General features: G+C 44.4%; 1 protein-coding gene across 9 annotated transcripts in view; it reads right to left on the bottom strand.

The window, feature by feature from the left end:
• The window catches only part of LOC139758810 (putative neural-cadherin 2), an 831,293-nt gene that overhangs the window by 136,589 nt on the left and 678,628 nt on the right, over window positions 1-16,076 (bottom strand). For all 9 annotated transcript variants that reach the window (XM_071680628.1, XM_071680630.1, XM_071680627.1 and 6 more), the window contains one exon: window positions 3,299-3,427. In XM_071680628.1, the coding sequence (XP_071536729.1) occupies window positions 3,299-3,427 (129 nt within the window). The remainder of the gene's footprint in view (window positions 1-3,298; window positions 3,428-16,076) is intronic.

Raw genomic sequence — 16,076 nt, 5'->3', positions numbered from 1 at the left:
CCTCATACCTACACCAGATGTCTACATTCAACAGACCTCAAACCTACACCAGATGTCTACATTCAACAGACCTCATACCTACACCAGATGTCTACATTCAACAGACCTCATACCTACACCAGATGGCTACATATTCCCAACAATAACACCAAGAACAGCCCTCTCATTACATTCTTTATTAGTCCCCTACCGGATTCTCCCTAATACTTTGAAATCCTTCCTAAATCCAGGTAATCCGCAACCAATCCCTCTAATTACCGTAATATTCGCTTACACATCTATCAACCTGTTCGCGAAATTATCCTCGAATGGTAAGCGAGACAAGGCCGGCTCACACCAGCCCCACCGCAATGAATAAAATTTTTTCTTTTGCTTAATGGAGGTTTTCTTGTCATCTATGGCTTTTCCTGACCTCAAAGTGGCCACTTACTTCCTTAGATCAAGCTTGTTCAGTAGCAAGATCACTAAACAGAAGGTGCTAATATAGATATACAATAAGGTCGCTTACCAAATGATCTTTCCTTAATCCAGCACTTATCTCCAGATAGTCATGCAGGGATAACTATGAGAAATAGCTCACAATTTAATTCTCATCTTAAACTATACCACGAAACGTTTTCTTTCCTCATGATTCGTATAGTGTACTATACCACAGAACGTTTTCCTTCACATATATCGCACTATAAACTATACCACGAAACGCTTTCATTCACCATAGATCGTACGTATAACTATACCACAAAACATTTCTCTTAAACATAAATTGTACTTCGAATTATACCACAAAACGTTTTCCTTCACCATAAATATTTCGTCAAAAAAAACCCCAACAAAACGTTTTCTTTTATCGTAAACCGTACATCAAAGCCTACCACGAAACATTTACGTCACCATAAATCGTTCGTCAGACTATACCGCAAAACGTTTTCCTTCACCATATATCAAACCACACCAATATTTCTTTTTTTCTCCCCACCAGATGTACGATATGTATTAATTTTACGAATCCTATGAAACAAGAGGCATTTGTGTCGCCCAGCGATCCGCCATGAGCTAAAAACAATTAATTAGCTCATTAACTTGCAAAAAATCCTTCTGCCATGAAATTTGTCTTTACTTATGCATGTATGTCATAGACTGGAAATCCCATCATTCAACCAAACTCAGTTACAACGAATAATCTTTTAAATATGCATCTTTTTTGTTGTTGCAATCTTTTGACCCAGCATCTAATCTGCTTGTCACTTCCAGAGGGAGTGCGTACTGTTTAAGTAATATTCTTGAGTTACTTACGATATAAGTACTGTTCTTGAGGTACCTCCATGGATGTAGATACGATTTAAGTAATGTCCTTGCGTTCCCTTAACAGTGGGTGTTTACGTTGTAAGTATTGTCCTTGCGTCATCTCAACAGTGGGTGTTTACGTTGTAAGTATTGTCCTTGCGTCACTTCAACAGTGGGTGTCTACGTTGTAAGTATTGTCCTTGCGTCATCTCAACAGTGGGTGTCTACGTTGTAAGTATTGTCCTTGCGTCATCTCAACAGTGGGTGTCTACGTTGTAAGTATTGTCCTTGCGTCATCTCAACAGTGGGTGTTTACGTTGTAAGTATTGTCCTTGCGTCACTTCAACAGTGGGTGTCTACGTTGTAAGTATTGTCCTTGCGTCATCTCAACAGTGGGTGTCTACGTTGTAAGTATTGTCCTTGCGTCACCTCAACAGTGGGTGTCTACGTTGTAAGTATTGTCCTTGCGTCATCTCAACAGTGGGTGTCTACGTTGTAAGTATTGTCCTTGCGTCACCTCAACAGTGGGTGTCTACGTTGTAAGTATTGTCCTTGCGTCACCTCAACAGTGGGTGATTACGTTGTAAGTATTGTCCTTGCGTCACCTCAACAGTGGGTGTTTACGTTGTAAGTATTGTCCTTGCGTCACCTCAACAGTGGGTGTTTACGTTGTAAGTATTGTCCTTGCGTCATCTCAACAGTGGGAGTTTACATTGTAAGTATTGTCCTTAAGTTACCCCCCCCCCCTATGGGGTGATTATGTCCTAGAATATCGACTTGAATGTATCCATAGAGACATAGACACAAGTAGGGGCAATAAAATCAAGCTTGCTCTATGTGTAGTGTTGGGGCGAGATAAAAACAAAAGACAGACGCAAACAAATGAATGCCATCCAGTATCGAGAACAGACCCCTATACCTGGTTGGTGACGTATTTCACTTACATTACCAACATTCACTGCACAGACGGTCTATCTTGCACAAGTATGCGATCACTGTACCACCCCGAACTCTCGCATGTTGAAACCTATATCACAAGGTGCAGGATCCTACCCCGTGTCCTCACTTCACCCAGGATCTAGTGCAATTAAACTTGATAGACGTCACGATCACTTCTCACAATAGATTCATTTTCAAACTCATATCATATCTCATTTATGAAGTCATCGACCAATCCGATTCTTAAGTCGAATTCCTCTTCTACTGCCTTGCTTCTTAGACCACCGAGTGACTGTATCGGGCACTCATCCAATCAGCTAAATTTCATCTGCAGTAGCACTCAACCAGCCATCTGTAGCCATCCAGGTGTTTCATTGGTATATGGTCGAGCAGGTAGTCCCCCACAAGCCTCACCTCCGCTGTATATTTCCCTTAACCAGTTGAACACGACGGAACGACCCTTTCGGGTATGACGACCCTTGCCCTTTGACCAAACACTCACGGGTCATGCCAAAGGGTCATGCCACAATGCCGTGGAACACCATGGTTACAGTCTTTCACTCTTTCATTTACATTTTTTCTCAAATACCAAAGCGTGAGTCACGTCAGATGGAGCAAACCCAGAGGTGAGGGAGGTAGAGTAGTGCTGGCGATGATTGCGATATGTGTTAGATCTGTGGGGACTGACAGTCCAGGGTTGGGGTGGTGATGAATTACGATGCGATGGAATGAGGCAGGTGGTGTGTGGAGCGCGCGTGTTGGCAGTGAGGTACGGAGTATGGTGCACCTGCCTAGCTCTGTGTACAGGGAGACGAAGATGGTCGGTCATGAACGCCCGACATATGTTTCCGTCTGATGTTAATGATATCTCCTAAATCATGAGCACCAATACAGTCCTCAAACAGTATATTCCGTCCCCTTATTGAACACATTCACTGCGAATCCAACTGAGAAGCAAGGTCTGGTAAATACAAAGCAATGAGGAAGACATTCGGTAAGTGACACATGAGGAGGAGGTGAGGTAGCAGAGGTTGGGTTGGGAGGAGGAGGAGAAGGGACATGTGGCATACTGTACCTTGCTTGTGTGTGGCGGTGACCGTGGTGACGTTGGCAGCCAACTGGGCGTCCTCCGCAAGCAGGGCACAGTAGCGAGGCTCCGAGAACTCCAGCGGGCCGGACCCTCCGCCAGACAGTAGCCTCGTGGCTGGAGGAAGAGAGATAATGCTTAGTTTAGGTGGAGATTAAGACAGGAAATTCTATTACATGGCATGAACATATTGCCGTTGGGTTATCTGTTACTTTACCCTCCCATGGCTCTCATAACAACCATATATATATATATATATATATATATATATATATATATATATATATATATATATATATATATATATATATATATATTCATTTATTCATCTATTTTGCTTTGTCGCTGTCTCCCGCGTTTGCGAGGTAGCGCAAGGAAACAGACGAAAGAAATGGCCCAACCCACCCCTATACACATGTATATACATACACACACACACACACATATATATATATATATATATATATATATATATATATATATATATATATATATATATATATATATATATTACCTTTTTTACTTGATCGCCGTTTCCTGGTATCATAGCCCGTAATATAAATTGACTCGTTCCTTGAAGTTCAGCTTCACCCCAGCCAAGAAAGATGTCTGTGAATAAGTCATCCAAAGAGAAAAGTCTATACTACGTTATTCCGTCCGCCAGTCTTTTTATTTTTTTTCTCAGTTCTCTACGCCATAAAGTTCGATCTAGGTCATTGGAAAAATGTGTTCTGCTGTAGATTGGAACTATTCATCAATACTTTTCGTGCCAAGTTTCAATTTTCTGGGCCATGAGAAGGACCCCCCCAACCCCCCCCAATCTACCCTAATGAACGCGCTTTCTTTCCCGAGTGAATTGGAATACAGCCGACTGTGAAACGTGGGATGACTGGCATGAATCGATTTTTTGGATAGCTGGCTCCAGTGTGCGTGAGTCGCACGATTTTAAAGCCTCTTTTAGACAGACTGGGTTTGAGGTAAGACACCCACAGCTGCCACAGGCCAAGGAATCCAGCCGATAGCTTGCGTCTCAGCTCGAAAAGTGTTTCATGTATGGGGACATGTCCCTCACTGACGGGTCTTAATGAGGCTACCAGGGATGTTCATGTCTGGGGACATGGCACTTACTCACAGGCCTCATATGGCGATCGGGCTTTTCTACGTCTGGCAACATGGCCCTCACTGACAGGCCTTTTGCCTAGGTGTGTTTACGTCCTGCGACGTGGCCCCTCACTTACAGGAGTAATGAGCCAACCCCAGAGTGCCAGTGCCGGGGGACACTATCGTTACTGACAGGCCCAATAAACCTACCGAGAGCTGGTACTCTATTAGACAATGGCTCGGGGATGAATGGGACTATGGCGCGGGATATCCCTGTGCTGTGGCGGTCCTGTATTCAAGGCTTCAAGGCGTCAACGGAGGATCGCTGAAAGGGTTCACGTTAGACAGCGGGTGCGACCAGCGACCAGATCCCGTCACAGTAGTCCTGTATTCTGTCTGTCTCTGTATCCTACAGTCAAGATGTACATTCTAATTGTTACGATGAGCGTTTAGGTAGTAGTATGAGCTTCTATAAAACTCGCGTGGTGTGTTTATATCTCTCACTATGAGGTCTCTAATCCCTCTAGACGAATCTTAGTTTCCAAACACCACGCTTCCTTGCTGTGTCGGGCTAGCTATTCTAAGATTTGCTCTTAGTTTCGACCTAAGCTTTGGTTTTAAAAACCTCTAATTGAATTTTGGTAGAAGCTAAAAAAGAGGCTCATCACTGCTTTAACCACCGCGTATGCAAACTAGGTCTCATTGGTAAGAAAGAAATGCAGTGGCCGGAAACTGTGAATCCACCACTGTGGCTTGGGTTACTAACAAAGAAAGTCTGAGGATAATTAAACTGCTGCTTTGATAAACTCCGTGGTGATAGGGACATAAGCAGTTTACACAATATTACCTTCATCGTCATTAACCTCTGTACACCTGCAGGGTAAGGACGAAAAAAAGTTAAATAAGTCGAGTTATACAAGAGTCTTGCCCTCAGCATCCGGTGTCCAACGAAGTATCAAAATGGTATAAATCTAACAGAGGATAAGTTACTAAGTCACTCCCTGTATACATACATATATATATATTATTTCATTTATTTATTATACTTTGTCGCTATCTCCCGCGTTAGCGAGGTAGCGCAAGGAAACAGACGAAAGAATAGCCCAACCCACCCACATACACATGTATATACATACACGCCAACACACGCACATATACATACCTATATATATATATATATATATATATATATATATATATATATATATATATATATATATATATACCATATATTTGGTGAAGAGGAGAAAGGAAATGTGAAAACAGTTACTGCTATCTGTACCCTATGTCTGTAGCCATTTAGGAAACGACTGACGTGTTTTAAGAGCACGAGGTGTAGTAAGTGAGGGTCATGAGGTGATGGAGTTTCAAAGTTATAATGAGAGAATACCTAACCAAGTTAGAGGGCTCGGAGAGAGAGCTGTTCAGGGTTACAAGACGAATTAGAAATGTTAATGGGTCTATGTTGATGACAGACTGGAGGAGATAAGTGAATCAGGATGGAGTAAAAGGGAGGAAGACGAATCAGAGAAGCAATTACGCGAAAGGATCCGAGAATTTAGTCCGTAAAAACACAGAATGAGGCCAGGAAAGCTTGACGATTTCGATATGACAGGGAAGTGCGGGGATGACAGAGACAGAACGTAACTGAAAATGGAGACTGATAGGTTAAGAAAGTAATTACCAGTATCATGATACGTCGGTCTTATTGGAATTAACTCTAATAAGACAGTTGAATGAAGTCACGTCTTGAGGCAAGACTGAGCAAACATGATATAGAAGCAATCTATGCTATGTTATGCTATGGTTTATGTAAAACAGTTATTTTTTCACAATTTTTCCCCCACTCTCTCATGATCCCTCTAGGTCATAATTTGTGCTGCAAATATACTGTTACTTTGAAAATCTGAGAGAATAGTTGAGCACGAGTGTAGATAAAGCTGAGTAGTGCGTCAACATGGCCATCATGAACTCTGAAAAAAGTATGGTGAAAACGTAGCAAAACTGGGCAATACATTTGACCTCGTCAAATACAAATATGAGCTTTTAGGAAAAAATATTCAGTAAAGAAATGTAGCAGTAAATCTAAACGAATAAACTTGTAAAAGAATAAATGTTTGATGTGAAATATTCTAAACTTCCTAGATATCTGAAGACACGATTTTGAGTTACTGGCCAAGAATGAGGGGTATGTGCCTGAAGTATGAGGGGTAGGTGCCTGAAGTATGAGGGGTATGTGCCTGAAGTGTGACGGGTATCTGCCTAGAGTGTGACGGGTATCTGCCAAGAGTGTGACGGGTATCTGCTCTAAGTGTGACGTGTATCTACAACTGAGAAAAAAAAAAGAGGTGTTTAAAACTTGTCCTGAACGCGAAATATGTCTCTGGCGTTCCCGACAGAGTAGCCAAATATTATCAGAGCATAAAACAAGCGCGTCACACGACTCTCTCTCTCACTCTCTCTCTCTCTCTCTCTCTCTCTCTCTCTCTCTCTCTCTCTCTCTCTCTCTCGCTCTCTCTCTCTCTCTCTCCCTGTGTGTGTGTGTGTGTGTGTGTGTGTGTGTGTGTGTGTGTGTGCTGTTGCAAACTTCGTCCATGCTTTTCCCTTTGACGGTCACGGCAGGAAACAGCCAACCCCTCCCCATCCCACATACACGGGAAGTCGGTCGACCCTGACGAAATCCTGCCGGAGGATGACGGCCATCCATTACCAACAGAGAGAGAGAGAGAGAGAGAGAGAGAGAGAGAGAGAGAGAGAGAGAGAGAGAGAGAGAGAGAGAGAGAGAGACTCTCTCCCTCTCCCCCTTCCCATCCTCCATATTGACCCAGCAACTGGGGCGCTCCCACAATCACTCACTGCACTGCTGGACTCTGGTCTTGCCTCTCGATTACTTTGGCTGACGGTGTTAATCCCGGAGACTCGGGGCTCCTGCTGGCTCTTCGCCTCCAGAACTACTGGGAAGTAACCGGGTGGTGTGGAGGTCGTCACAGGCACCCGCGTCTGCTACGCGTCAGATAGGTGGAGCTGTCGTGTGCCCCTTTGCGCCTCCGTTGGGAAGGGACGTCGCAGCGGAGGGAAGTTGAAGGTCAGAAGGAAAGGGTAAGTCAAGAATGGAGGAAGACGAAGGGGGTCACTGTAAAAGGGCCTCGGCGGAGCTGGGTCACAGGCAGAGGAGGATGGATGTTGTTTGGGGAGGTCAGACAAGTAAAGCTGCTTTTGGCTGACGGGGATAGGTCAAGAGGAGGTAGAGTTACCAAGTGGAAGACGAAGGGTTTCTATGAATGAAGGTGATGATGAGAGAGGCATAGAGGAGGGAAGAAGGGTTTAAGAGGAAGAAGATTACGTAAGCAAGAAGGTAACCGTCACAGGAGGTCAAAGGTCAAAACTCAGAGGGACGATGACAGCGAAGCGCTGTCACTACAGATAGACGTTAATCTTTCATATATTCCACTAAACCTTTCGCTGAATCCGCCGGCCCTCAACACAACTCTGTGTCACTCTGTCATCTCTTCCTGTGTCTGTGTTGGAGTAGATGCGACTCAACTGAAACCAGTTGGTAAGAACAGAGTACAAAACTCTCAAACAATATAGCAATTGTATTCTTCGTATTTTTCTACTGTCTCAAAGACTGTGTTCGAGACAAATTACAATGTGGTTCATTTACCATGTGATAGAGTACCATAAAGGAATTCATGTCCATATCATCCAACTTATACGACTATACACCAGATATATATATATATATGTATATATATATATATATATATATATATATATATATATATATATATATATATATATATATATATATATATAAATATATATATATATATATATATATATATATATATATATATATATATATATATATATATATATATAGAGAGAGAGAGAGAGAGAGAGAGAGAGAGAGAGATTCAATACCTTGATGCGAAAAAAAGGGGGAGGGAAGATATGGCGTCAGTATTGTTTCCATATACGTCCGACTTAGATAAGAACCTCCGCAGGCAGGGAGGCCATTAGGAAGGACTCCGTACTACCGGTGCAATCCTCTTACCCCCAAATCCCTTCAGGAGTGACGTTCACCTTCAATAGGCAAGGTATTTCCCCTACCGAGAGCTGGTCTAAGAAACCCAAGTCACCGCAGGTCTCAGACATACGATTTACCAGGAAAGAAATACTCTGCCATAAAAACTCGTGGATCCTGTAGAAGAGATCTACTCACTTGAGAGGGATGCGACGTTGAAAGTGAATAAAGTACTCGAAGTAGTATACATCAGTAGATCGCCGGGCTCTGGCGGGTTCTTGGGTAACTATGGGAAAGCACCTTCTTGTCGACGAAGCACACCGAGCTAAACCCCTTCACGCTACTACATATCTCTATTACTCATTTTGCCCCTCTGTATCTTCGCATTTTCCTCACTTTCATGTAACTGGTGAATGCTAAAAACACAACCTTCGTTATGTCCTTCTTCCTCGACAGTGAAGGAGCATCTGCTTCGCGCGCGCGCGCGCGCACATGCGTTTGCCGCAGAACACACAAGCATCAGTTACACGTTTGTTGTTCTGCTTTATCTACCCGAATACAAACAATCCAATGGCTTTTAAGCTGCCTAGTGCAAGTATGTATATGTCCTTGACCTAAACCAATAGGACTAAAAGTCCACAGTCTATGCATCCCGTTATTTTTTAAAATCTCTCTCTTGTTAACGTCAAGTGTATTCATCTAAAAACTCCACCAGCTTACAAATATTTTCACATATATTCGGACGACGAACACTACACTCATATACTAAATCCAGCTGGATCAGTGTACATATTTTGTGTTAACTGGGACGTAACAAGCACCTGAATATCCTAATCAAGGTCATCTCATTATCATTATCACATACGAATATATATATATATATATATATATATATATATATATATATATATATATATATATATATATATATATATATATATATATATATATATATATATTCTTTTTTTATACTAATCGCCATTTCCCGCATTAGCGAGGTAGCGTTATGAACAGAGGACTGAGCCTTTGAGGGAAATCCTCACTTGGCCCCCTTCTCTGTTCCTTTATTTGGAAAGTTGAAAACGAGAGGGGAGGATTTCCAGCCCCCCCTGTATATATATATATATATATATATATATATATATATATATATATATATATATATACAGGGGACACACATAGTTTGGAGTTTGGTAATATGACTTAATGTAAGAAGAACTTTGCCCATCTTACTGACCGTTGTACTGAGAAGCGGTGGGGGTAGTGAGACGGTCGGGGGAACGGGTGGTTAAGAAATTCCATCCCCCCCCTCCATTTAAACGTCCGCAGCAAACGTTAATGCTTCAATTAAACGTTCTTGATATCCAACGAACCTAATGTCCTTTTTTTTCATATAATAAAGTCACTCATGGTTTATGTGAACTCCAGCTATTGCGTACAAATAACTCGGCGCTTATTTCTAAACTCCTACTGCCTTACGCGAATTCCCATTGTGTACATACTATTGTCTATGGAAACTCACACTGCCTCTTATTGACACATGCCTACTATTCGCCAGCCAAGCCAGGGACATTAAAGTGACAACTGACGCTTACCAACGTTACGTTGGATGACCCTATGCGCTCAGCACCAAGTGACCACATCCGTGTATATGTGTCACGACTCACGATTTCCCTTCAATGTGAAATACGCACAGTCACAGAAGTTATACTGGTAACTGATGCTCGCCCGGTCAAGGCTGTCTCGAACCTTCTGCTTCGAAAGGCAGACACACATCCTGGTGCACGTCTGGGTCGAAGCTGTACCGAGCCCTACGTTTCGACACGAAGTGGCAGAGCATGGGACACGCCTGGCCGTTACTGTACCGAAACCCTTTGCATCAAATAGGCAGAAACGAAAAGCATGGGGGCACGTCTAGTCGAAGCTTTACCGAACCCTCTATTTCGAGAGGTTAGAAACAGTGCGTGGGACACATGTAGTCCAATAGTCGACGCTGTACCGATCCCTCTGGAGAGAGAGAGAGAGAGAGAGAGAGAGAGAGAGAGAGAGAGAGAGAGAGAGAGAGAGAGAGAGAGAGAGAGAGAGAGAGAGCTTATGAAACGCCTGGCCTAAGCTTTACTGAGAGCCCTTCTGGCAAGAGACGGGACCAGAGACGCACCTAGTGGGAGCTATGTCGAAGCCTCTACTTCAACAGGTCGAGGAGACGGAGTATGGGACCCGCCTAACCGAAGTTGCACCGGGTCTTCAAGCCTTGACAAGTTTAGAAGTCGAGCTTGGGACAACACCTGATCTAAGCACCCATGCTCTCTGTCTCGAAAGACAAGACAGAACTCGAGTACTTGCTTCGACGAAGACGCGTATCGAGACTTCAGATCCGTCCCTCGACACTGGCCACAAGCGTATATGGCGTACTCGCATTCAATGTGTACATAACGTATATCCATATATCATTCTGTTCACTTATGACAGAAAGATTGTTCAAATTTTTGAGTTAAAGCGTTGGCGATTTCTCGTAGGAGAACTTTTGTTATGACCTGGTGGAAGGACATGAGCAGAGGTGGGGAGCCACCTCTGTCAGCTTCACCTGCGTTGCGGCAACATGACTTGTTAGATAACCCGTCACAACTCCACCTAGTCACTAGTCGGCGTGAACGTTTGTGTGGTAAATGATTAACGATCCAGAGCCCCTGTGAACGGCCATCATTGGTCAAGAGTTTCCCCGTCTGGGTAAATTAGGATTGTTGGTGACAGATGGTTCCCAGTCTGTGTAAACAGAAATCGGTGAAGGAGCGTTCCCTCTGTAAATGATAATTAGAGGTGGAGAGAACATCCTGTGTAAATGACAACTAGTGATGGAAAGTTCTTTGTCTAAATGACAACTAGTGGTGGAAAGTCCTTTGTGCAAATGATAACTGGTGTAAACGATTGATGGTGAGGCGTCCCTAGTCCGCGTGAAATATGGTCATTCGCGAGTATTTTCCGGTGCGTGTGGATCCTGGCTGGTGTAAGCTACTCCGATGGGTGTGCATATCGAGCGCTGGTGAAGCGGATAGTCCACAATTTAAGCGTAAATCATGGCCGGTGGAGAAGGGGCTTCCCAGCCGGGTAAATACTGGCCGATATTGAAGGTTTGCCATTCGTGTGAATAATGATCGGAGATGGAGAATCCTTCAGTCTGTGTAAATAATGACTGGCAATAAAGGGCTCTCAGTGGGGGGTGAATAATGACCAGCGCTGAGGGTCTTCAGTACCTGTGAGTAATGGGGCGTATGAAACATTCTTCCCCCGGATGTCTCCGCTCACTTAAACCATTTAACAGCGGACTCACCAGGTCTTGTGGACATTAAACGCTCGGGGAGAAAAAAAAAAAAGTTCTTTCAAAAAGTCTTTTTTAAACTCGTATTTCAAGTGATTAAAGGATCTGGAGTCCAATCCCCTTAATTCTGTCGCCTTGTGACGTAACCTTTGGGAGGGAGGGTCCACGGATTGGGCTGGTGCCGGGGGTGTGAGAGAGGAGGAAGGCTCCGTCAGTGCTCATGGCGACCAGTACAGGTTGCTCAATGCTACCCTGCCACAGTGTTAGCTCATTACAGCTTCGCCGCCGGCACACCAGGGTCGAATAAATATTGAAATGGGTGGCTGAATAGACAGGCAGCTGAGGTCGATATTCCTCCACACCAGTCATTATCTTGCCTCATGCGTCATTAGACTGATATAATGCAAACTTGGTCAGGGAGGAGCGTTTGGGGGGTGATGTACGAGACACCTCGATTGGTTTGAGAGGAGCAGGACTATCTGAGGAAGAGGTGGTGAGGTTGTGGCTTCTTAAGGTGGTTGTGATGGTGGGGGAGGCACCTCGAGTGGAAGGACTCCTCAATGAGGAAGAGGTGGTGAGGTTGTGGCTTCTTAAGGTGGTTGTGATGGTGGGGGAGGCACCTCGAGTGGAAGGACTCCTCAATGAGGAAGAGGTGGTGAGGTTGTGGTTGTGGTTTTAGTGGGGAAGAACGATGCATTGAATGAAATTTCCTTGAGATCACTGTCTGTATTGTCCTCTATTTTGGTCTAATGTCCCTTTATTCCTCTCCGTCACACACACACACACACACACAGGAATTTGGCGAATGAAAACCGCTCTACGACACTATCTAACACCTTTCAGACTATGGTAACCTCATCCAACGAAAAAAATCCTGGCTCCTTCAAACCCCCTTTGCCCTCTAAGATTACCTCCTCCTCTACATCTTCTCACCCCATTTAAGTCGTGCGTTCCACCTACAACTCCAGGGTACCTACCACACCACATGACAAAAGTGGTACGAGCTACACTCCACATAGTTAAAACCCACGACCTACCTCGTCGACTTTATGCTCCCACTCCGCAGAGCTTTAGGACTTCCCGCTTCAGAGATGAAAAGATATTTCAAGAGAGTTAATCCTCCCTATGGCATAAGTGAACATCCCGCACCCCGTCCTCGTTCCGCGTCTCACCCCATAAATGACAGGTTAAAACCCCCTTGAGCGCGGCGGTGTGACCCCCTTGAGCACAGATGATACGACCCTTGGGTTAAATGACCTGGCAGTTAGATCTCTAACCCTTATATAAAGACGAGGTCAAAGACGACCAGACCGTAATACCAAAGGGGGTTTATGATGCCTCGCTCGAAGAGCTGAATCACGTAAACGAGTCTGTTAGATCTGTCTCCACTCCCCTTACATATGGTGCCATGGGATCAGCCCTCGCCTACTGCAACGACCCTCCTTAACCATCACTTGGAGGCCTCCCTCCCCAGGCAGAAGGGAGGGACATGGCCCCGAACCAGCAGGGCAAATCTGCACTTAATTCATCGCCCCGAGCAGTGTGGACGAGGAGAGAGGCAGTCAGTCCCCCCCCACGACGATAACTGGGTCACTCACGCCAGAGTTCACAACAACTGTTGCAACAGTTCTGTTTGTCCCAGGCACTGTTCAACGGCGTTATTAGTGGCTATTAACGGTGCCCGTCCGTCGCAATATTTTATTTTTCTGTTGCCGACGTGTTTCGTAACAGAATTTGTACCATTAGTTTTGCCGAACACTCACTATATTGTTCCTGTTTTTTTCCTATCTGATGCAAAGGTTCACATTGTCGCTTCATTTGCCTCGATAAGGTGTTTCCCATCACTATCATCATTAAAGATTATTATTACTATAGTATCTATTTTCACACATGTGCCCACATAAAAATACATATACATGTACACATGCATGCAGTCACACGCACATACGCTCAAGTAGACATTCGAAGAACACACACACACACACACACACACACTCGGGCACACACAAACACACACAGACAGACACACGGACCCACACACACACACACGTACACACACGCACAAACACACACACACGGACCCAAACAGACACACAAACGAACATACGAACCCAGACACACACACATACACACACGCTCGAAACCATTTCAATCAGAAGCAAACAGATTCTTCAATCTCCCGGATCAACAAGGGGAAAAAAAAATCATTTAACGCTAAGACCTCTCATTAATCACAGACTTCTCGCTGACTAGAATAAATCTCACCTCTCAACCTAAACATTTCCAGCGCCTGCCACTCGACCCAGACCAAACCCGATTCGACCCGACTCGACCCAGACCAAACCTGGTTCGACCCGAACCCGCCACCGCCACCTCGCTGGCTGCCTCACAGCTGTTCGACTTTCATAATTCGTGAAGACATTACTCCTCCTCCTCCTCCTCCTCGGGTGCTCCGTGTTGCCGGAGTCCGTGGCTACGTCCAGTGTACGTTGATTTATGCATCCGCCAGGAGTAACACGTGATGAAAATTGAGTCTTCCTTGTGGTTTTCATCTTTCTCCCTTGAAGTTCCTTGCTCCTCCCATCCTATCCTCTTCCATTTTTTTTTTTTTTTCATCCCACTTAATCTTTAACATCCTGTGCTTTCCATCTCCCTCACACATGATTTTCAACATCTATATGCTTATCATCTTCCTTAAAATGGATCTTTAACCTCCCCATGCTTTTAATCTTCCTCCCACATGGTCATTAACCTCCCTATGCTTTTAATCTTCCTCCCACATGGTCATTAACCTCCCTATGCTTTTAATCTTCCTCCCACATGGTCATTAACCTCCCTATGCTTTTAATCTTCCTCCCACATGATCATTAACCTCCCCATTCTTTTAATCTTCCTCCCACATGACCTTTAACTTCCCCATATTTTCAATCTTCCTTCCACATGATCATTAACCTCCCCATTCTTTTAATGTTCCTCCCACATGACCTCTAACTTCCCCATGCTTTTAATCTTCTTCTCACATGATCATTGAGCTCCCCATGCTTTTAATCCTCCTCCTACATGATCTTTAACCTCCCTATGCTTATGATCTTCCTCCCACATGATCTTTAACCTCCCTATGCTTTTAATCTTCCTCCCACATGATCTTCATCGCCCTCCTCGATGCCCATCCCCCTCCACCTGACTGGAGCGCACACCTGTGTCTTTCCCCATCACCAAGAAAATATCATCTGAAGAACGTTTCGAACTAGAGATTTATCTCAAGGGGTAGAATATCCTTCCCCTCCACCCACACGACTGAAATTCAACCCTGTGACTCAAATATTTAACTTTCCCTTCTCCACTGGGTGTCAGATGTACCTCAGAGTCTGTATCGAAGTCCCTCTTCTGATGTTTCTGCATTCTGTCCACAAATTGAACGCGCAGCACTTTGACATTGGTTGTGCGAAAGTCATATGACGTACACACACACACACACACACACACACACGAAATAATCATCACCGAATACACATACTTGAGTCATACAGACGGACTCAAATTAACAGACAGACACGAAATGCAGCAGCAGACTGGCACATTAGCCCTGACGCAGACGGACGCAGACAAAGAGACATTCACGAAGAGAACGCCAGGGGGGGGAGTTCGTTTTCCTTTCGCCGTTGTCTCATCTCTTGTCTGACACCAAACCCGAAGACTCATACCCTCGGCGAAAGCCAGGGCCTGGGCAAACCCTCGCAGGCGACACAGTTTCCACATTTGGGGAAGGTGCCATCCAATCATTCCCCCTCAGCTTTTCTTGACAAAATCCAACCCAAGGCTTCGTGGCCGCCCACCACCATCCCCTTCCACCCACCCACCACTTTTTTTTTTTTTTTTTTTTTTCTTTTTAAGACACCCACAGTTTCCACCACAGCCTCTCTTATTTCTTCTCCCCTGCGCTGCTCACAGACTCAACACACTGATGAAATTCAGTCCAATGTTGCCTTTCTCTCTCTCTCTCTCTCTCTCTCTCTCTCTCTCTCTCTCTCTCTCTCTCTCTCTCTCTCTCTCTCTCTCTCTCTCGTGTGAACCCAGATGTGTGACCACTATTCTAGCTGTCGCCACCCACCCAAACCATACCCACCCATCCCTGGTCTCCAATGAGCGTCATGCTCTTCCATTCACTGTTTATTTCCTATGCACATCCTCTTTCTAGAATTCCCAAGTCTATTTGCGTGTGTGGGTGTATGTGTGTGTGTTTTTTCCCCCCACTTCCCTCTATCCTTTTTCTTTCTTATTTCTTTTTCCCCCACAGGAGTGGATTATACAACGTGTCATCA

Source organism: Panulirus ornatus, chromosome 31, assembly GCF_036320965.1.
Source record: "Panulirus ornatus isolate Po-2019 chromosome 31, ASM3632096v1, whole genome shotgun sequence".
NCBI classification, from domain to species: Eukaryota; Metazoa; Arthropoda; class Malacostraca; order Decapoda; family Palinuridae; genus Panulirus; species Panulirus ornatus.
Note: the sequence above shows the minus strand (reverse complement) of the source record. Positions and strands in the feature narration are given on the sequence as shown.